Raw genomic sequence first — 18412 nt, 5'->3', positions numbered from 1 at the left:
CCGCACTGTCAGAGGGTCAGTACTGAGGGTGTGCTGCACTGTCAGAGGGTCAGCACTGAGGGAGTGCCTCACTGTCAGAGGGTCAGTACTGAGGGAGCGCTGCACTGTTAGAGGGTCAGTACTGAGAGAGCGCCGCACTGTCAGAGGGTCAGTACTGAGAGAGCGCCGCACTGTCAGAGGGTCAGTGCTGAGGGAGTGCCGCACTGTCAGTGGGTCAGTACTGAGGGAGCGCCGCACTGTCAGAGGGTCAGTACTGAGGGAGTGCTGCACTGTCAGAGGGTCAATATTGAGGGTGTGCTGCACTGTCAGAGGGTCAGTACTGAGTGAGCGCCGCACTGTCAGAGGGTCAGTACTGAGGGAGTGCCGCACTGTCAGAGGGTCAGTACTGAGGGAGTGCCGCACTGTCAGAGGGTCAGTACTGAGGGAGCACTGCACTGTCAGAGGGTCAGTACTGAGGTAGCACCGCACTGTCAGATGGTCAGTGCTGAGGGAGCGTCGCACTGTCAGAGGGTCAGTACTGAGGGAGTGCTTCACTGTCAGAGGGCCAGTACTGAGGGAGCGCTGCACTGTCAGAGGGTCAGTACTGAGGGAGTGCCGCACTGTCAGAGGGTCAGTACTGAGGGAGTGCCGCACTGTCAGAGGGTCAGTACTGAGGGAGCGCCACACTGTCAGAGGGTCAGTACTGAGGGAGTGCTGCACTGTGAGAGGGTCAGTACTGAGGGAGTACCGCACTGTCAGAGGGTCAGTACTGAGGGAGTGCTGCACTGGCAGAGGGTCAAAGAACAAAGAACAAAGAAACGTACAGCACAGGAACAGGCCCTTCGGCCCTCCAAGCCCGTGCCGACCATACTGCCCGACTATACTACAATCTAGTACTGAGGGAGAGCCGCGCTGTCAGAGGGTCAGCACTGAGGGAGTGCCGCACTGTCAGAGGGTCCGTACTGAGGGAGTGCCGCACTGTCAGAGGGTCAGTACTGAGGGAGTGCTGCACTGTCAGAGCGTCAATACTGAGGGAGCGCTGCACTGTCAGAGGGTCAGTACTGAGGGAGTGCCGCGTTGTCAGAGGGTCAGTACTGAGGGAGTGCTGCACTGTCAGAGGGTCAGTACTGAGGGAGTGCCGTACTGTCAGAGGGTCAGTACTGAGGGTGTGCCGCACTGTCAGAGGGTCAGTACTGAGGGCGTGCCGCGTTGTCAGAGGGTCAGTACCGAGGGAGTGCTGCACTGTCAGAGGGTCAGTACTGAGGGAGTGCCGTACTGTCAGAGGGTCAGTACTGAGGGAGTGCAGCACTGTCAGAGAGTCAGAACTGAGGGAGTGCTGCACTGTCGAAGGGCCAGTAATGAGAGAGTGCCGCACTGTCAGAGAGTCAGAACTGAGGGAGTGCCGCACTGTCAGAGGGTCAGTACTGAGGGAGCGCCGCACTGTCAGAGGGTCAGTACTGAGGGAGTGCTGCACTGTCAGAGGGTCAGTTCTGAGGGAGCGCCGCACTGTCAGAGGGTCAGTACTGAGGGAGTGCCGCACTGTCAGAGGGTCAGTACTGAGGGAGTGCCGCACTGTCAGAGGGTCAGTACTGAGGGAGCACCGCACTGTCAGAGGATCAGTACTGAGGGAGTGCCGCACTGTCAGAGGGTCAGTACTGAGGGAGCGCCGCACTGTCAGAGGGTCAGTACTGAGGGAGTGCCGCACTGTCAGAGGGTCAGTACTGAGGGAGTGCTGCACTGTCAGAGGGTCAGTTCTGAGGGAGTGCCGCACTGTCAGAGGGTCAGTACTGAGGGAGCGCCGCACTGTCAGAGGGTCAGTACTGAGGGAGTGCCGCACTGTCAGAGGGTCAGTACTGAGGGAGTGCCGCACTGTCAGAGGGTCAGTACAGAGGGAGCGCCGCACTGTCAGAGGGTCAGTACTGAGGGAGTGACGCACTGTCAGAGGGTCAGTTCTGAGGGAGTGCCGCACTGTCAGAGGGTCAGTACTGAGGGAGCGCCGCACTGTCAGAGGGTCAGTACTGAGGGAGCACCGCACTGTCAGAGGGTCAGTTCTGAGGGAGCGCCGCACTGTCAGAGGGTCAGTACTGAGGGAGTGCCGCACTGTCGGAGAGTCAGTACTGAGGGAGCGCCGCACTGTCAGAGGGTCAGTGCTGAGGGAGTGCTGCACTGTCAGAGGGTCAGTACTGAGGGAGTGCTGCACTGTCAGAGGGTCAGTACTGAGGGAGTGCCGCACTGTCAGAGGGTCAGTACTGAGGGAGTGCCGCACTGTCAGAGGGTCAGTACTGAGGGAGTGCTGCACTGTCAGAGGGTCAGTACTGAGGGAGTGCCGCACTGTCAGAGGGTCAGTGCTGAGGGAGTGCCGCACTGTCAGAGGGTCAGTACTGAGGGAGTGCTGCACTGTCAGAGGGTCAGTACTGAGGGAGTGCCGCACTGTCAGAGGGTCAGTACTGAGGGAGTGCTGCACTGTCAGAGGGTCAGTACTGAGGGAGTGCTGCACTGTCAGAGAGTCAGTTCTGAGGGAGTGCCGCACTGTCAGAGGGCCAGTACTGAGGGAGCGCCGCACTGTCAGAGGGTCAGTACTGAGGGAGTGCCGCACTGTCAGAGGGTCAGTACTGAGGGAGCACCGCACTGTCAGAGGATCAGTACTGAGGGAGTGCCGCACTGTCAGAGGGTCAGTACTGAGGGAGCGCCGCACTGTCAGAGGGTCAGTACTGAGGGAGTGCCGCACTGTCAGAGGGTCAGTACTGAGGGAGTGCTGCACTGTCAGAGGGTCAGTTCTGAGGGAGTGCCGCACTGTCAGAGGGTCAGTACTGAGGGAGCGCCGCACTGTCAGAGGGTCAGTACTGAGGGAGTGCCGCACTGTCAGAGGGTCAGTACTGAGGGAGTGCCGCACTGTCAGAGGGTCAGTACTGAGGGAGCGCCGCACTGTCAGAGGGTCAGTACTGAGGGAGTGACGCACTGTCAGAGGGTCAGTTCTGAGGGAGTGCCGCACTGTCAGAGGGTCAGTACTGAGGGAGCGCCGCACTGTCAGAGGGTCAGTACTGAGGGAGCGCCGCACTGTCAGAGGGTCAGTACTGAGGGAGTGCCGCACTGTCGGAGAGTCAGTACTGAGGGAGCGCCGCACTGTCAGAGGGTCAGTGCTGAGGGAGTGCTGCACTGTCAGAGGGTCAGTACTGAGGGAGTGCTGCACTGTCAGAGGGTCAGTACTGAGGGAGTGCCGCACTGTCAGAGGGTCAGTACTGAGGGAGTGCCGCACTGTCAGAGGGTCAGTACTGAGGGAGTGCTGCACTGTCAGAGGGTCAGTACTGAGGGAGTGCCGCACTGTCAGAGGGTCAGTGCTGAGGGAGTTCCGCACTGTCAGAGGGTCAGTACTGAGGGAGTGCTGCACTGTCAGAGGGTCAGTACTGAGGGAGTGCCGCACTGTCAGAGGGTCAGTACTGAGGGAGTGCTGCACTGTCAGAGGGTCAGTACTGAGGGAGTGCTGCACTGTCAGAGAGTCAGTTCTGAGGGAGTGCCGCACTGTCAGAGGGCCAGTACTGAGGGAGCGCTGCACTGTCAGAGGGTCAGTACTGAGGGAGTGCCGCACTGTCAGAGGGTCAGTACTGAGGGAGTGCTGCACTGTCAGAGGGTCAGTACTGAGGGAGTGCCACACTGTCAGAGGGTCAGTACTGAGGGAGTGCTGCACTGTCAGAGGTTCAGTACTGAGGGAGCGCTGCACTGTCAGAGGGTCAGTACTGAGGGAGTGCCGCACTGTCAGAGGGTCAGTGCTGAGGGAGTGCCGCACTGTCAGAGTGTCAGTACTGAGGGAGCGCTGCACTGTCAGAGGGTCAGTACTGAGGGAGTGCCGCACTGTCAGAGGGTCAGTGCTGAGGGAGTGCCGCACTGTCAGAGGGTCAGTACTGAGGCAGTGCCGCACTGTCAGAGGGTCAGTACTGAGGGAGTGCCGCAAGGTCAGAGGGTCAGCACTGAGGGAGTGCCGCACTGTCAGAGGGTCAGTACTGAGGGAGTGCTGCACTGTCAGAGGGTCAGTACTGAGGGAGTACCGCACTGTCAGAGGGTCAGTACTGAGGGAGTGCTGCACTGGCAGAGGGTCAAAGAACAAAGAACAAAGAAACGTACAGCACAGGAACAGGCCCTTCGGCCCTCCAAGCCCGTGCCGACCATACTGCCCGACTAAACTACAATCTAGTACTGAGGGAGAGCCGCGCTGTCAGATGGTCAGCACTGAGGGAGTGCCGCACTGTCAGAGGGTCCGTACTGAGGGAGTGCCGCACTGTCAGAGGGTCAGTACTGAGGGAGTGCTGCACTGTCAGAGCGTCAATACTGAGGGAGCGCTGCACTGTCAGAGGGTCAGTACTGAGGGAGTGCCGCGTTGTCAGAGGGTCAGTACTGAGGGAGTGCTGCACTGTCAGAGGGTCAGTACTGAGGGAGTGCCGTACTGTCAGAGTGTCAGTACTGAGGGTGTGCCGCACTGTCAGAGGGTCAGTACTGAGGGCGTGCCGCGTTGTCAGAGGGTCAGTACCGAGGGAGTGCTGCACTGTCAGAGGGTCAGTACTGAGGGAGTGCCGTACTGTCAGAGGGTCAGTACTGAGGGAGTGCAGCACTGTCAGAGAGTCAGAACTGAGGGAGTGCTGCACTGTCGAAGGGCCAGTAATGAGAGAGTGCCGCACTGTCAGAGAGTCAGAACTGAGGGAGTGCCGCACTGTCAGAGGGTCAGTACTGAGGGAGCGCCGCACTGTCAGAGGGTCAGTACTGAGGGAGTGCTGCACTGTCAGAGGGTCAGTTCTGAGGGAGCGCCGCACTGTCAGAGGGTCAGTACTGAGGGAGTGCCGCACTGTCAGAGGGTCAGTACTGAGGGAGTGCCGCACTGTCAGAGGGTCAGTACTGAGGGAGCACCGCACTGTCAGAGGGTCAGTACTGAGGGAGTGCCGCACTGTCAGAGGGTCAGTATTGAGGGAGCGCCGCACTGTCAGAGGGTCAGTACTGAGGGAGTGCCGCACTGTCAGAGGGTCAGTACTGAGGGAGTGCTGCACTGTCAGAGGGTCAGTTCTGAGGGAGTGCCGCACTGTCAGAGGGTCAGTACTGAGGGAGCGCCGCACTGTCAGAGGGTCAGTACTGAGGGAGTGCCGCACTGTCAGAGGGTCAGTACTGAGGGAGTGCCGCACTGTCAGAGGTTCAGTACTGAGGGAGTGCCGCACTGTCAGAGGGTCAGTACTGAGGGAGCGCTGCACTGTCAGAGGGTCAGTACTGAGGGAGTGCCGCACTGTCAGAGGGTCAGTGCTGAGGGAGTGCCGCACTGTCAGAGTGTCAGTACTGAGGGAGCGCTGCACTGTCAGAGGGTCAGTACTGAGGGAGTGCCGCACTGTCAGAGGGTCAGTGCTGAGGGAGTGCCGCACTGTCAGAGGGTCAGTACTGAGGCAGTGCCGCACTGTCAGAGGGTCAGTACTGAGGGAGTGCCGCAAGGTCAGAGGGTCAGCACTGAGGGAGTGCTGCACTGTCAGAGGGTCAGTACTGAGGGAGTGCCGCACTGTCAGAGGGTCAGTACTGAGGGAGCGCCGCCCTGTCAGAGGGTCAGTACTGAGGGAGTGCCGCACTGTCAGAGAGTCAGTTCTGAGGGAGTGCCGCACTGTCAGAGGGTCAGTACTGAGGGAGGGCCGCACTGTCAGAGGGTCAGTACTGAGGGAGTGCCGCACTGTCAGAGAGTCAGTTCTGAGGGAGTGCCGCACTGTCAGAGGTGCTGCTTACTGGGTGACGGGAGTTAACGTGAGCCTGTGTCTGCTCTCTGGGTGGTTTATAAATTCCCTCGTCCGCTATTGGAAGGGATGGTGGGGAGTGGGCATCTCCTCTGCCCTGTGGCCAAGATTTATTGAACCAGCAGATGATTGGGGTCATTACCACACTGGTGCCTGTGGGATCTTGCTGTGCTGGGATTTGGGAAGTGCTGAGGCAGTGACGAGAGACTCTGGAGAAATGTCTTGTGTTTTGCAGGAGTCGGAGAGCAAAGAGCTGAAGATGGACGTTGATCTGGGTTGTAATTTCTATGTACAGGCCAAAGTGTGAGTATCTATCCCAATCTCCCCCCGACACCCAGTCCCCCTCTCCCCCATCACCCACTCCCCCTCTCCCCCCGAAACCCAGTCCCACTCTGCCCCAACACCCAGTCCCACTCTCCACCGACACCCAGTCCCACTCTTCTCCCCCTACACCCAGTCCCACTCTCCCCCAACACCCAGTCCCCCTCTCCCCCCGAAACCCAGTCCCCCTCTCCCCCATCACCCACTCCCCCTCTCCCCCCGAAACCCAGTCCCACTCTGCCCCAACACCCAGTCCCACTCTCCACCGACACCCAGTCCCACTCTTCTCCCCCTACACCCAGTCCCACTCTCCCCCAACACCCAGTCCCCCTCTCCCCCGAAACCCAGTCCCCCTCTCCCCCATCACCCACTCCCCCTCTCCCCCCGAAACCCAGTCCCACACTCCCCCGACACCCAGACCCAATCCCCCGACACCCAGTCCCACTCTGCCCCAACACCCAGTCCCACTCTCCCCAACACCCAGTCCCACTCTCCCCCGACACCCAGTCCCACTCTCCCCCGACACCCAGTCCCCCTCTCCCCCGACACCCAGTCCCAATCTCCCCCCGACACCCAGTCCCACTCTCCCCCGACACCCAGTCCCACTCTCCCCCCGACACCCAGTCCCACTCTCCCCCGACACCCAGTCCCACTCTCCCCCGACACCCAGTCCCACTCTCCCCCGACACCCAGTCCCACTCTGCCCCGACACCCAGTCCCACTCTCCCCCGACACCCAGCCCCACTCTCCCCCGACACCCAGTCCCACTCTCCCCCAACACCCACTCCCCCTCTCCCCCCGACACCCAGTCCCACTCTCCCCCGACACCCAGTCCCACTCTTCCCCCCCGACACCCAGTCCCAATCTCCCCCCGACACCCAGTCCCACTCTCCCCCGACACCCAGTCCCACTCTCCCCCGACACCCAGTCCCACTCTGCCCCGACACCCAGTCCCACTCTCCCCCGACACCCAGCCCCACTCTCCACCGACACCCAGTCCCACTCTCCCCCATCACCCACTCCCCCTCTCCCCCCGACACCCAGTCCCACTCTCCCCCGACACCCAGTCCCACTCTCCCCCCACACCCAGTCCCACTCTCCCCCGACACCCAGTCCCACTCTCCCCCGACACCCAGTCCCACTCTCCCCCGACACCCAGTCCCACTCTCCCCCGACACCCAGTCCCACTCTCCCCCGACACCCAGTCCCACTCTCCCCCTGACACCCAGACCCACTCTCCCCGCAACACCCATCCCCACTCTCCCCCGACACCCAGACCCACTCTCCCCTGACACCCAGTCCCACTCTCCCCCGACACCCAGCCCCACACTCCCCCCAACACCCAGTCCCACTCTCCCCCTGACACCCAGTCCATCTCTCCCCCGAAGACCCAGTCCCACTCTCCCCCCGACACCCAGTCCCACTCTCCCCCGACACCCAGTCCCACTCTCCCCCAACACCCAGTCTCACTCTCCCCCCGACACCCAGTCCCACTCTCATCCGACACCCAGTCCCACTCTCCCCCCAACACCCAGTCCCACTCTCCACCCAACACCCAGTCCCACTCTCCCCCAACACCCAGTCCCACTCTCCCCCAACACCCAGTCCCACTCTCCCCCCAACACCCAGTCCCACTCTCCACCCAACACCCAGTCCCACTCTCCCCCAACACCCAGTCCCACTCTCCCCCGACACCCAGCCCCACTCTCCCCCCGACACCCACCCCCACTCTCCCCCCGACTCCCAGTCCCACTCTCCCCCGAAGACCCAGTCCCACTCTCCCCCCGACACCCAGTCCCACTCTCCCCCGACACCCAGTCCCACTCTTCCCCCCCCGGCACCCAGTCCCACTCTCCCCCAACACCCAGTCCCACTCTTCCCCCCCGACACCCAGTCCCACTCTCCCCCGACACCCAGTCCCACTCTCCCCCTGACACCCAGTCCCACTCTCCCCCGACACCCTGTCCCACTCTCCCCCGACACCAATCCCACTCTCCCCGACACCCAGTCCCACTTTCCCCCGACACCCAGCCCCACTCTCCCCCCGACACCCAGTCCCACTCTCACCCGACACCCAGCCCCACTCTCCCCCCGACACCCAGTCCCACTTTCCCCCGACACCCAGCCCCACTCTCCCCCTGACACCCAGTCCCACTTTCCCCCGACACCCAGCCCCACTCTCCCCCCGACACCCAGTCCCACTCTCCCCCGACACCCAGCCCCACTCTCCCCCCGACACCCAGTCCCACTCTCACCCGACACCCAGTCCCACTCTCCCCCGACACCCACTACCACTCTCACCCGACACCCAGTCCCACTCTCTCCCCAACGCCCAGTCCCACTCTCCCCGACACCCAGTCCCACTCTCGTCCCAACACCCAGTCCCACTCTCTCCCAACACCCAGTCCCACTCTCCCCCGACACCCAGTCCCACTCTCCCCCCGACATCCAGTCCGTCTCTCCCCCGACACCCAGTCCCACTCTCCCCCCGACACCCAGTCCCAATCCCCCAACACCCAGTCCCAATCCCCCAACACCCAGTCCCACTCTCCTCCCGACACCCAGTCCCACTCTCCCCCGATACCCAGCCCCACTCTCTCCCAACACCAAGTCCCAATCCCCCGACACCCAGCCCCACTCTCCCCCGACACCCAGCCCCACTCTGCCCCCGACACCCAGTCCCACTCTGCCCCGACACCCAGTCCCACTCTCCCCCCGACACCCAGTCCCAATCCCCCAACACCCAGTCCCAATCCCCCAACACCCAGCCCCACTCTCCCCCCGACACCCAGTCCCACTCTCCCCCGACACCCAGCCCCACTCTCCCCCCAACACCCAGTCCCACTCTCCCCCCGACACCCGGTCCCTCTCTCCCCCGACACCCAGTCCGACTCTCCCCCGACACCCAGTCCCACTCTCCACCCGACAACCAGTCCGACTCTCCCCCGACACCCAGTCCCACTCTCCAGCCGATAACCAGTCCCACTATCGCGCCGACACCCAATCCCACTCTCCCCCCCGACACTCAGTCCCACTCTCCCCCGACACCCAGTCCCACTCTCCCCCGAAATCCAGCCTCACTCTCCCCGACACCCAGTCCCACTCTCCCCCGACACCCTGTCCCACTCTTCCCCCCCGACACCTAGTCCCACTTTCACCCCAACACCCAGTCCCACTCTTCCCCCCCGACACCCAGTCCCACTCTCCCCCGACACCCAGTCCCACTCTCCCCCTGACACCCAGACCCACTCTCCCCCCAACACCCATCCCCACTCTCCCCCGACACCCAGACCCACTCTCCCCTGACACCCAGTCCCACTCTCCCCGACACCCAGTCCCGCTCTCCCCCGACACCCAGTCCCACTCTCCCCCGACACCCAGCCCCACTCTCCCCCTACACCCAGTCCCACTCTCCCCCGACACCCAGTCCCACTCTCCCCCGACACCCAGTCTCACTCTCCCCCGACACCCAGTCCCACTCTTCCCCTCCGACACACCGTCCCACTCTCATCCGACACCCAGTCACACTCTCCCCCCAACACCCAGTCCCACTCTCCCCCCAACACCCAGTCCCACTCTCCCCCGACACCCAGCCCCACTCTCCCCCCGACACCCATCCCCACTCTCCCCCCGACTCCCAGTCCCACTTTCCCCCGAAGACCCAGTCCCACTCTCCCCCCGACACCCAGTCCCACTCTCCCCCGACACCCAGCCCCACTCTTCCCCCCCGACACCTAGTCCCACTCTCCCCCCAACACCCAGTCCCACTCTTCCCCCCCGACACCCAGTCCCACTCTCCCCGACACCCAGTCCCACTCTCCCCCGACACCCAGTCCCACTCTCCCCCTGACACCCAGTCCCACTCTCTCCGACACCCTGTCACACTCTCCCCCGACACCCAATCCCACTCTCCCCCGACTCCCAGTCCCACTCTCCCCCGACACCCAGTCCCACTCTCCCCCGACACCCAGCCCCACTCTCCCCCGACACCCAGTCCCACTCTCCCCCGACACCCACTACCACTCTCTCCCCAACACCCAGTCCCACTCTCTCCCAACACCCAGTCCCACTGTCCCCCGACACCCAGTCCCACTCTCCCCCCGACACCCAGTCCCTCTCTCCCCCCGACACCCAGTCCCTCTCTCCCCCGACACCCAGTCCCACTCTCCCCCCGACACCCAGTCCCAATCCCCCAACACCCAGTCCCACTCTCCCCCCGACACCCAGTCCCAATCCCCCAACACCCAGTCCCAATCCCCCAACACCCAGTCCCACTCTCCCCCGACACCCAGTCCCACTCTCCCCCGATACCCAGCCCCACTCTCTCCCAACACCCAGTCCCAATCCACCAACACCCAGCCCCACTCTCCCCCCTGACACCCAGTCCCACACTCCCCCGACACCCAGTCCCACTTTCCCCCAACATCCAGTCCCACTCTCCCCCCCCCCCCCCCGACACCCAGACCCACTATCCCCCACCCGACACCCAGTCCCACTCTCCCGCCCGACACCCAGTCCCACTCTCCCCCCGACACACAGTCCCACTCTTCTCCCAACACCCATCCCCACTCTCCCCCGACACCCAGCCCCACTCTCCCCCGACACCCAGTCCCACTCTCCCCGACACCCAGTCCCACTCTCCCCCGACACCCAGTCCCACTCTCCCCCTACACCCAGTCCCACTCTCCCCCGACACCCAGTCCCACTCTCCCCGACACCCAGTCCCACTCTCCCCCGACATCCAGTCCCACTCTCCCCGACACCCAGTCCCACTCTCCCCCGACACCCAGTCCCACTCTCCCCTGACACCCAGTCCCACTCTTCCCCCCTGACACCTAGTCCCACTCTCCCCCCAACACCCAGTCCCACTCTTCCCCCCCGACACCCAGTCCCACTCTCCCCCAACACCCAGTCCCACTCCCCCCAACACCCAGTCCCACTCTCCCCCAACACCCAGTCCCACTCTCCCTCAACACCCAGTCCCACACTCCCCCAACACCCAGTCCCAATCACCCAACACCCAGTCCCACTCTCCCCCCGACAACGAGTCCCATTCTCCCCGGCACCCAGTCCCACTCTCCCCCAACACCCAGTCCCACTCCCCCAACACCCAGTCCCACTCTCCCCCAACACCCAGTCCCACTCTCCCTCAACACCCAGTCCCACTCTCCCCCAAGACCCAGTCCCAATCCCCCAACACCCAGTCCCACTCTCCCCCCCGACACCCAGTCCCACTCTCCCCCCCGACACCCAGTCCCACTCTCCCCCCGACACCCAGTCCCACTCTCCCCCCGACACCCATCCCCACTCTCCCCCGACACCCAGCCCCACTCTCCCCCGACACCCAGTCCCACTCTCCCCCGACACCCAGTCCCACTCTCCACCGACACCCAGTCCCACTCTCCCCCTACACCCAGTCCCACTCTCCCCGACACCCAGTCCCACTCTTCCCCCCCGACACCCAGTCCCACTCTCCCCGACACCCAGTCCCACTCTCCCCTGACACCCAGACCCACTCTCCCCCCAACACCCATCCCCACTCTCCCCGACACCCAGACCCACTCTCCCCTGACACCCAGTCCCACTCTCCCCCGACACCCAGCCCCACTCTCCCCCAACACCCAGTCCCTCTCCCCCCGACACCCAGTCCCACTTTCCCCCAACATCCAGTCCCACTCTCCCCCCCCCCCCCGACACCCAGACCCACTATCCCCCACCCGACACCCAGTCCCACTCTCCCGCCCGACACCCAGTCCCACTCTCCCCCCGACACCCAGTCCCACTCTTCTCCCAACACCCATCCCCACTCTCCCCCGACACCCAGCCCCACTCTCCCCCGACACCCAGTCCCACTCTCCCCGACACCCAGTCCCACTCTCCCCCGACACCCAGTCCCACTCTCCCCCTACACCCAGTCCCACTCTCCCCCGACACCCAGTCCCACTCTCCCCGACACCCAGTCCCACTCTCCCCCGACATCCAGTCCCACTCTGCCTCAACACCCAGTCCCACACTCCCCCAACACCCAGTCCCAATCACCCAACACCCAGTCCCACTCTCCCCCGACAACGAGTCCCACTCTCCCCGACACCCAGTCCCACTCTCCCCCAACACCCAGTCCCACTCCCCCAACACCCAGTCCCACTCTCCCCCAACACCCAGTCCACTCTCCCTCAACACCCAGACCCACTCTCCCCCAAGACCCAGTCCCAATCCCCCAACACCCAGTCCCACTCTCCCCCCGACACCCAGTCCCACTCTCCCCCCCCGACACCCAGTCCCACTCTCCCCCCGACACCCAGTCCCACTCTCCCCCCAACACCCATCCCCACTCTCCCCCGACACCCAGCCCCACTCTCCCCCGACACCCAGTCCCACTCTCCCCCGACACCCAGTCCCACTCTCCCCCCGACACCCATCCCCACTCTCCCCCGACACCCAGCCCCACTCTCCCCCGACACCCAGGTCCCACTCTCCCCCGACACCCAGTCCCACTCTCCACCGACACCCAGTCCCACTCTCCCCCTACACCCAGTCCCACTCTCCCCCGACACCCAGTCCCACTCTTCCCCCCGACACCCAGTCCCACTCTCCCCCGACACCCAGTCCCCACTCTCCCCCTGACACCCAGACCCACTCTCCCCCCAACACCCATCCCCACTCTCCCCCCGACACCCAGACCCACTCTCCCCTGACACCCAGTCCCACTCTCCCCCGACACCCAGCCCCACTCTCCCCCAACACCCAGTCCTCTCCCCCCGACACCCAGTCCCACTTTCCCCCAACATCCAGTCCCACTCTCCCCCCCCCCCCCCCGACACCCAGACCCACTATCCCCCACCCGACACCCAGTCCCACTCTCCCGCCCGACACCCAGTCCCACTCTCCCCCCGACACACAGTCCCACTCTTCTCCAACACCCATCCCCACTCTCCCCCGACACCCAGCCCCACTCTCCCCGACACCCAGTCCCACTCTCCCCGACACCCAGTCCCACTCTCCCCCGACACCCAGTCCCACTCTCCCCCTACACCCAGTCCCACTCTCCCCCGACACCCAGTCCCACTCTCCCCGACACCCAGTCCCACTCTCCCCCGACATCCAGTCCCACTCTCCCCGACACCCAGTCCCACTCTCCCCCGACACCCAGTCCCACTCTCCCCTGACACCCAGTCCCACTCTTCCCCCCTGACACCTAGTCCCACTCTCCCCCCAACACCCAGTCCCACTCTTCCCCCCCGACACCCAGTCCCACTCTCCCCCAACACCCAGTCCCACTCCCCCCAACACCCAGTCCCACTCTCCCCCAACACCCAGTCCCACTCTCCCTCAACACCCAGTCCCACACTCCCCCAACACCCAGTCCCAATCACCCAACACCCAGTTCCACTCTCCCCCCGACAACGAGTCCCACTCTCCCCGACACCCAGTCCCACTCTCCCCCGACACCCAGTCCCACTCTCCCCCGACACCCAGTCGCACTCTCCCCCGACACCCAGTCCCACTCTCCTCCGACACCCAGTCCCATTCTCCCCCGACACCCAGTCCCACTCTCCCCCAACACCCAGTCCCAATCCCCCGACACCCAGTCCCACTCTCCCCCGACACCCAGTCCCACTCTCCCCCGACACCCAGCCCCACTCTCCCCCCGACACCCAGTCCCACTCTCCCCCAACACCCAGTCCCACTCTCCCCCGACACCCAGTCCCACTGTCCCCCGACACCCAGTCCCACTCTCCCCCAACACCCAGTCCCACTCTCCCCCCCCCCCCCCCGACACCCAGTCCCACTCTCCCCGACACCCAGTCCCACTCTCCCCAACACCCAGTTCCACTCTCTCCTCAACACCCAGTCCCACTCTCCCCCCGACACCCTGTCCCACTCTCCCCCGACACCCAGTCCCACTCTCCCCAACACCCAGTCGCACTCTCCCCCCCCCCCCCCCGACACCCAGTCCCACTCCCCCCCGACACCCAGTCCATCTCTCCCCCGACACCCAGTTCCACTCTCCCCCGACACCCAGTCCCACTCTCCTCCCAATACCCAGTCCCACTCTTTCCCAACACCCAGTCCCACTCTCCCCCCGACTCCCAGTCCCACTCTCCCCCGACACCCAGTCCCACTCTCCCCCATCACCCACTCCCCCTCTCCCCCCGACACCCAGTCCCACTCTCCCCCGACACCCAGTCCCACTCTCCCCCGACACCCAGTCCCATTCTCCCCCGACACCCAGTCCCACTCTCCCCCGACACCCAGTCCCACTCTCCCCCGACACCCAGTCCCACTCTCCCCCGACACCCAGTCCCACTCTCCCCCGACACCCAGTCCCACTCTCCCCCGACACCCAGTCCCACTCTCCCCCTGACACCCAGACCCACTCTCCCCGCAACACCCATCCCCACTCTCCCCCGACACCCAGACCCACTCTCCCCTGACACCCAGTCCCACTCTCCCCCGACACCCAGCCCCACACTCCCCCCAACACCCAGTCCCACTCTCCCCCTGACACCCAGTCCATCTCTCCCCCGAAGACCCAGTCCCACTCTCCCCCCGACACCCAGTCCCACTCTCCCCCGACACCCAGTCCCACTCTCCCCCAACACCCAGTCTCACTCTCCCCCCGACACCCAGTCCCACTCTCATCCGACACCCAGTCCCACTCTCCCCCCAACACCCAGTCCCACTCTCCACCCAACACCCAGTCCCACTCTCCCCCAACACCCAGTCCCACTCTCCCCCAACACCCAGTCCCACTCTCCCCCCAACACCCAGTCCCACTCTCCACCCAACACCCAGTCCCACTCTCCCCCAACACCCAGTCCCACTCTCCCCCGACACCCAGCCCCACTCTCCCCCCGACACCCATCCCCACTCTCCCCCCGACTCCCAGTCCCACTCTCCCCCGAAGACCCAGTCCCACTCTCCCCCCGACACCCAGTCCCACTCTCCCCCGACACCCAGTCCCACTCTTCCCCCCCCGACACCCAGTCCCACTCTCCCCCAACACCCAGTCCCACTCTTCCCCCCCGACACCCAGTCCCACTCTCCCCCGACACCCAGTCCCACTCTCCCCCTGACACCCAGTCCCACTCTCCCCCGACACCCTGTCCCACTCTCCCCCGACACCAATCCCACTCTCCCCCGACACCCAGTCCCACTTTCCCCCGACACCCAGCCCCACTCTCCCCCCGACACCCAGTCCCACTCTCACCCGACACCCAGCCCCACTCTCCCCCCGACACCCAGTCCCACTTTCCCCCGACACCCAGCCCCACTCTCCCCCTGACACCCAGTCCCACTTTCCCCCGACACCCAGCCCCACTCTCCCCCCGACACCCAGTCCCACTCTCCCCCGACACCCAGCCCCACTCTCCCCCCGACACCCAGTCCCACTCTCACCCGACACCCAGTCCCACTCTCCCCCCGACACCCAGTCCCACTCTCCCCCCGACACCCAGTCCCACTCTTCCCCCCCCGACACCCAGTCCCACTCTCCCCCAACACCCAGTCCCACTCTTCCCCCCCGACACCCAGTCCCACTCTCCCCCGACACCCAGTCCCACTCTCCCCCTGACACCCAGTCCCACTCTCCCCCGACACCCTGTCCCACTCTCCCCCGACACCAATCCCACTCTCCCCGACACCCAGTCCCACTTTCCCCCCGACACCCAGCCCCACTCTCCCCCCAACACCCAGTCCCACTCTCACCCGACACCCAGCCCCATTCTCCCCCCGACACCCAGTCCCACTTTCCCCCGACACCCAGCCCCACTCTCCCCCTGACACCCAGTCCCACTTTCCCCCGACACCCAGCCCCACTCTCCCCCCGACACCCAGTCCCACTCTCCCCCGACACCCAGCCCCACTCTCCCCCCGACACCCAGTCCCACTCTCACCCGACACCCAGTCCCACTCTCCCCCGACACCCACTACCACTCTCACCCGACACCCAGTCCCACTCTCTCCCCAACACCCAGTCCCACTCTCCCCGACACCCAGTCCCACTCTCGTCCCAACACCCAGTCCCACTCTCTCCCAACACCCAGTCCCACTCTCCCCCGACACCCAGTCCCACTCTCCCCCCGACATCCAGTCCGTCTCTCCCCCGACACCCAGTCCCACTCTCCCCCCGACACCCAGTCCCAATCCCCCAACACCCAGTCCCAATCCCCCAACACCCAGTCCCACTCTCCTCCCGACACCCAGTCCCACTCTCCCCCGATACCCAGCCCCACTCTCTCCCAACACCAAGTCCACTCTCTCCCAACACCAAGTCCCAATCCCCCGACACCCAGCCCCACTCTCCCCCGACACCCAGCCCCACTCTGCCCCCGACACCCAGTCCCACTCTGCCCCGACACCCAGTCCCACTCTCCCCCCGACACCCAGTCCCAATCCCCCAACACCCAGTCCCAATCCCCCAACACCCAGCCCCACTCTCCCCCCGACACCCAGTCCCACTCTCCCCCGACACCCAGCCCCACTCTCCCCCCAACACCCAGTCCCACTCTCCCACCGACACCCGGTCCCTCTCTCCCCCGACACCCAGTCCGACTCTCCCCCGACACCCAGTCCCACTCTCCACCCGACAACCAGTCCGACTCTCCCCCGACACCCAGTCCCACTCTCCACCCGATAACCAGTCCCACTATCGCGCCGACACCCAGTCCCACTCTCCCCCCCGACACTCAGTCCCACTCTCCCCCGACACCCAGTCCCACTCTCCCCCGAAATCCAGCCTCACTCTCCCCGACACCCAGTCCCACTCTCCCCCGACACCCTGTCCCACTCTTCCCCCCCGACACCTAGTCCCACTTTCACCCCAACACCCAGTCCCACTCTTCCCCCCCGACACCCAGTCCCACTCTCCCCCGACACCCAGTCCCACTCTCCCCCTGACACCCAGACCCACTCTCCCCCCAACACCCATCCCCACTCTCCCCCGACACCCAGACCCACTCTCCCCTGACACCCAGTCCCACTCTTCCCCTCCGACACACCGTCCCACTCTCATCCGACACCCAGTCCCACTCTCCCCCCAACACCCAGTCCCACTCTCCCCCCAACACCCAGTCCCACTCTCCCCCGACACCCAGCCCCACTCTCCCCCCGACACCCATCCCCACTCTCCCCCCGACTCCCAGTCCCACTTTCCCCCGAAGACCCAGTCCCACTCTCCCCCCGACACCCAGTCCCACTCTCCCCCGACACCCAGCCCCACTCTTCCCCCCCGACACCTAGTCCCACTCTCCCCCCAACACCCAGTCCCACTCTTCCCCCCCGACACCCAGTCCCACTCTCCCCCGACACCCAGTCCCACTCTCCCCCGACACCCAGTCCCACTCTCCCCCTGACACCCAGTCCCACTCTCCCCGACACCCTGTCACACTCTCCCCCGACACCCAATCCCACTCTCCCCCGACTCCCAGTCCCACTCTCCCCCGACACCCAGTCCCACTCTCCCCCGACACCCAGCCCCACTCTCCCCCGACACCCAGTCCCACTCTCCCCCGACACCCACTACCACTCTCTCCCCAACACCCAGTCCCACTCTCCCCTACACCCAGTCCCACTCTCCCCGACACCCAGTCCCACTCTCCTCCCAACACCCAGTCCCACTCTCTCCCAACACCCAGTCCCACTGTCCCCCGACACCCAGTCCCACTCTCCCCCCGACACCCAGTCCCTCTCTCCCCCCGACACCCAGTCCCTCTCTCCCCCGACACCCAGTCCCACTCTCCCCCCGACACCCAGTCCCAATCCCCCAACACCCAGTCCCAATCCCCCAACACCCAGTCCCACTCTCCCCCGACACCCAGTCCCACTCTCCCCCGATACCCAGCCCCACTCTCTCCCAACACCCAGTCCCAATCCACCAACACCCAGCCCCACTCTCCCCCCTGACACCCAGTCCCACACTCCCCCGACACCCAGTCCCACTTTCCCCCAACATCCAGTCCCACTCTCCCCCCCCCCCCCCGACACCCAGACCCACTATCCCCCACCCGACACCCAGTCCCACTCTCCCGCCCGACACCCAGTCCCACTCTCCCCCCGACACACAGTCCCACTCTTCTCCCAACACCCATCCCCACTCTCCCCCGACACCCAGCCCCACTCTCCCCCGACACCCAGTCCCACTCTCCCCGACACCCAGTCCCACTCTCCCCCGACACCCAGTCCCACTCTCCCCCTACACCCAGTCCCACTCTCCCCCGACACCCAGTCCCACTCTCCCCGACACCCAGTCCCACTCTCCCCCGACATCCAGTCCCACTCTCCCCGACACCCAGTCCCACTCTCCCCCGACACCCAGTCCCACTCTCCCCTGACACCCAGTCCCACTCTTCCCCCCTGAC

The 18412-nt window shown here is 64.9% G+C and overlaps 1 protein-coding gene across 2 annotated transcripts in view; it reads left to right on the top strand.

Annotated features, from left to right (window-relative positions):
• The window catches only part of uxt (ubiquitously-expressed, prefoldin-like chaperone), a 47587-nt gene that overhangs the window by 15317 nt on the left and 13858 nt on the right, over positions 1-18412 (top strand). For both annotated transcript variants that reach the window (XM_072487835.1, XM_072487836.1), the window contains exon 3: positions 5968-6035. In XM_072487835.1, the coding sequence (XP_072343936.1) occupies positions 5968-6035 (68 nt within the window). The remainder of the gene's footprint in view (positions 1-5967; positions 6036-18412) is intronic.

This window comes from Scyliorhinus torazame, chromosome 22, assembly GCF_047496885.1.
Source record: "Scyliorhinus torazame isolate Kashiwa2021f chromosome 22, sScyTor2.1, whole genome shotgun sequence".
NCBI lineage: Eukaryota > Metazoa > Chordata > Chondrichthyes > Carcharhiniformes > Scyliorhinidae > Scyliorhinus > Scyliorhinus torazame.
Note: the sequence above shows the minus strand (reverse complement) of the source record. Positions and strands in the feature narration are given on the sequence as shown.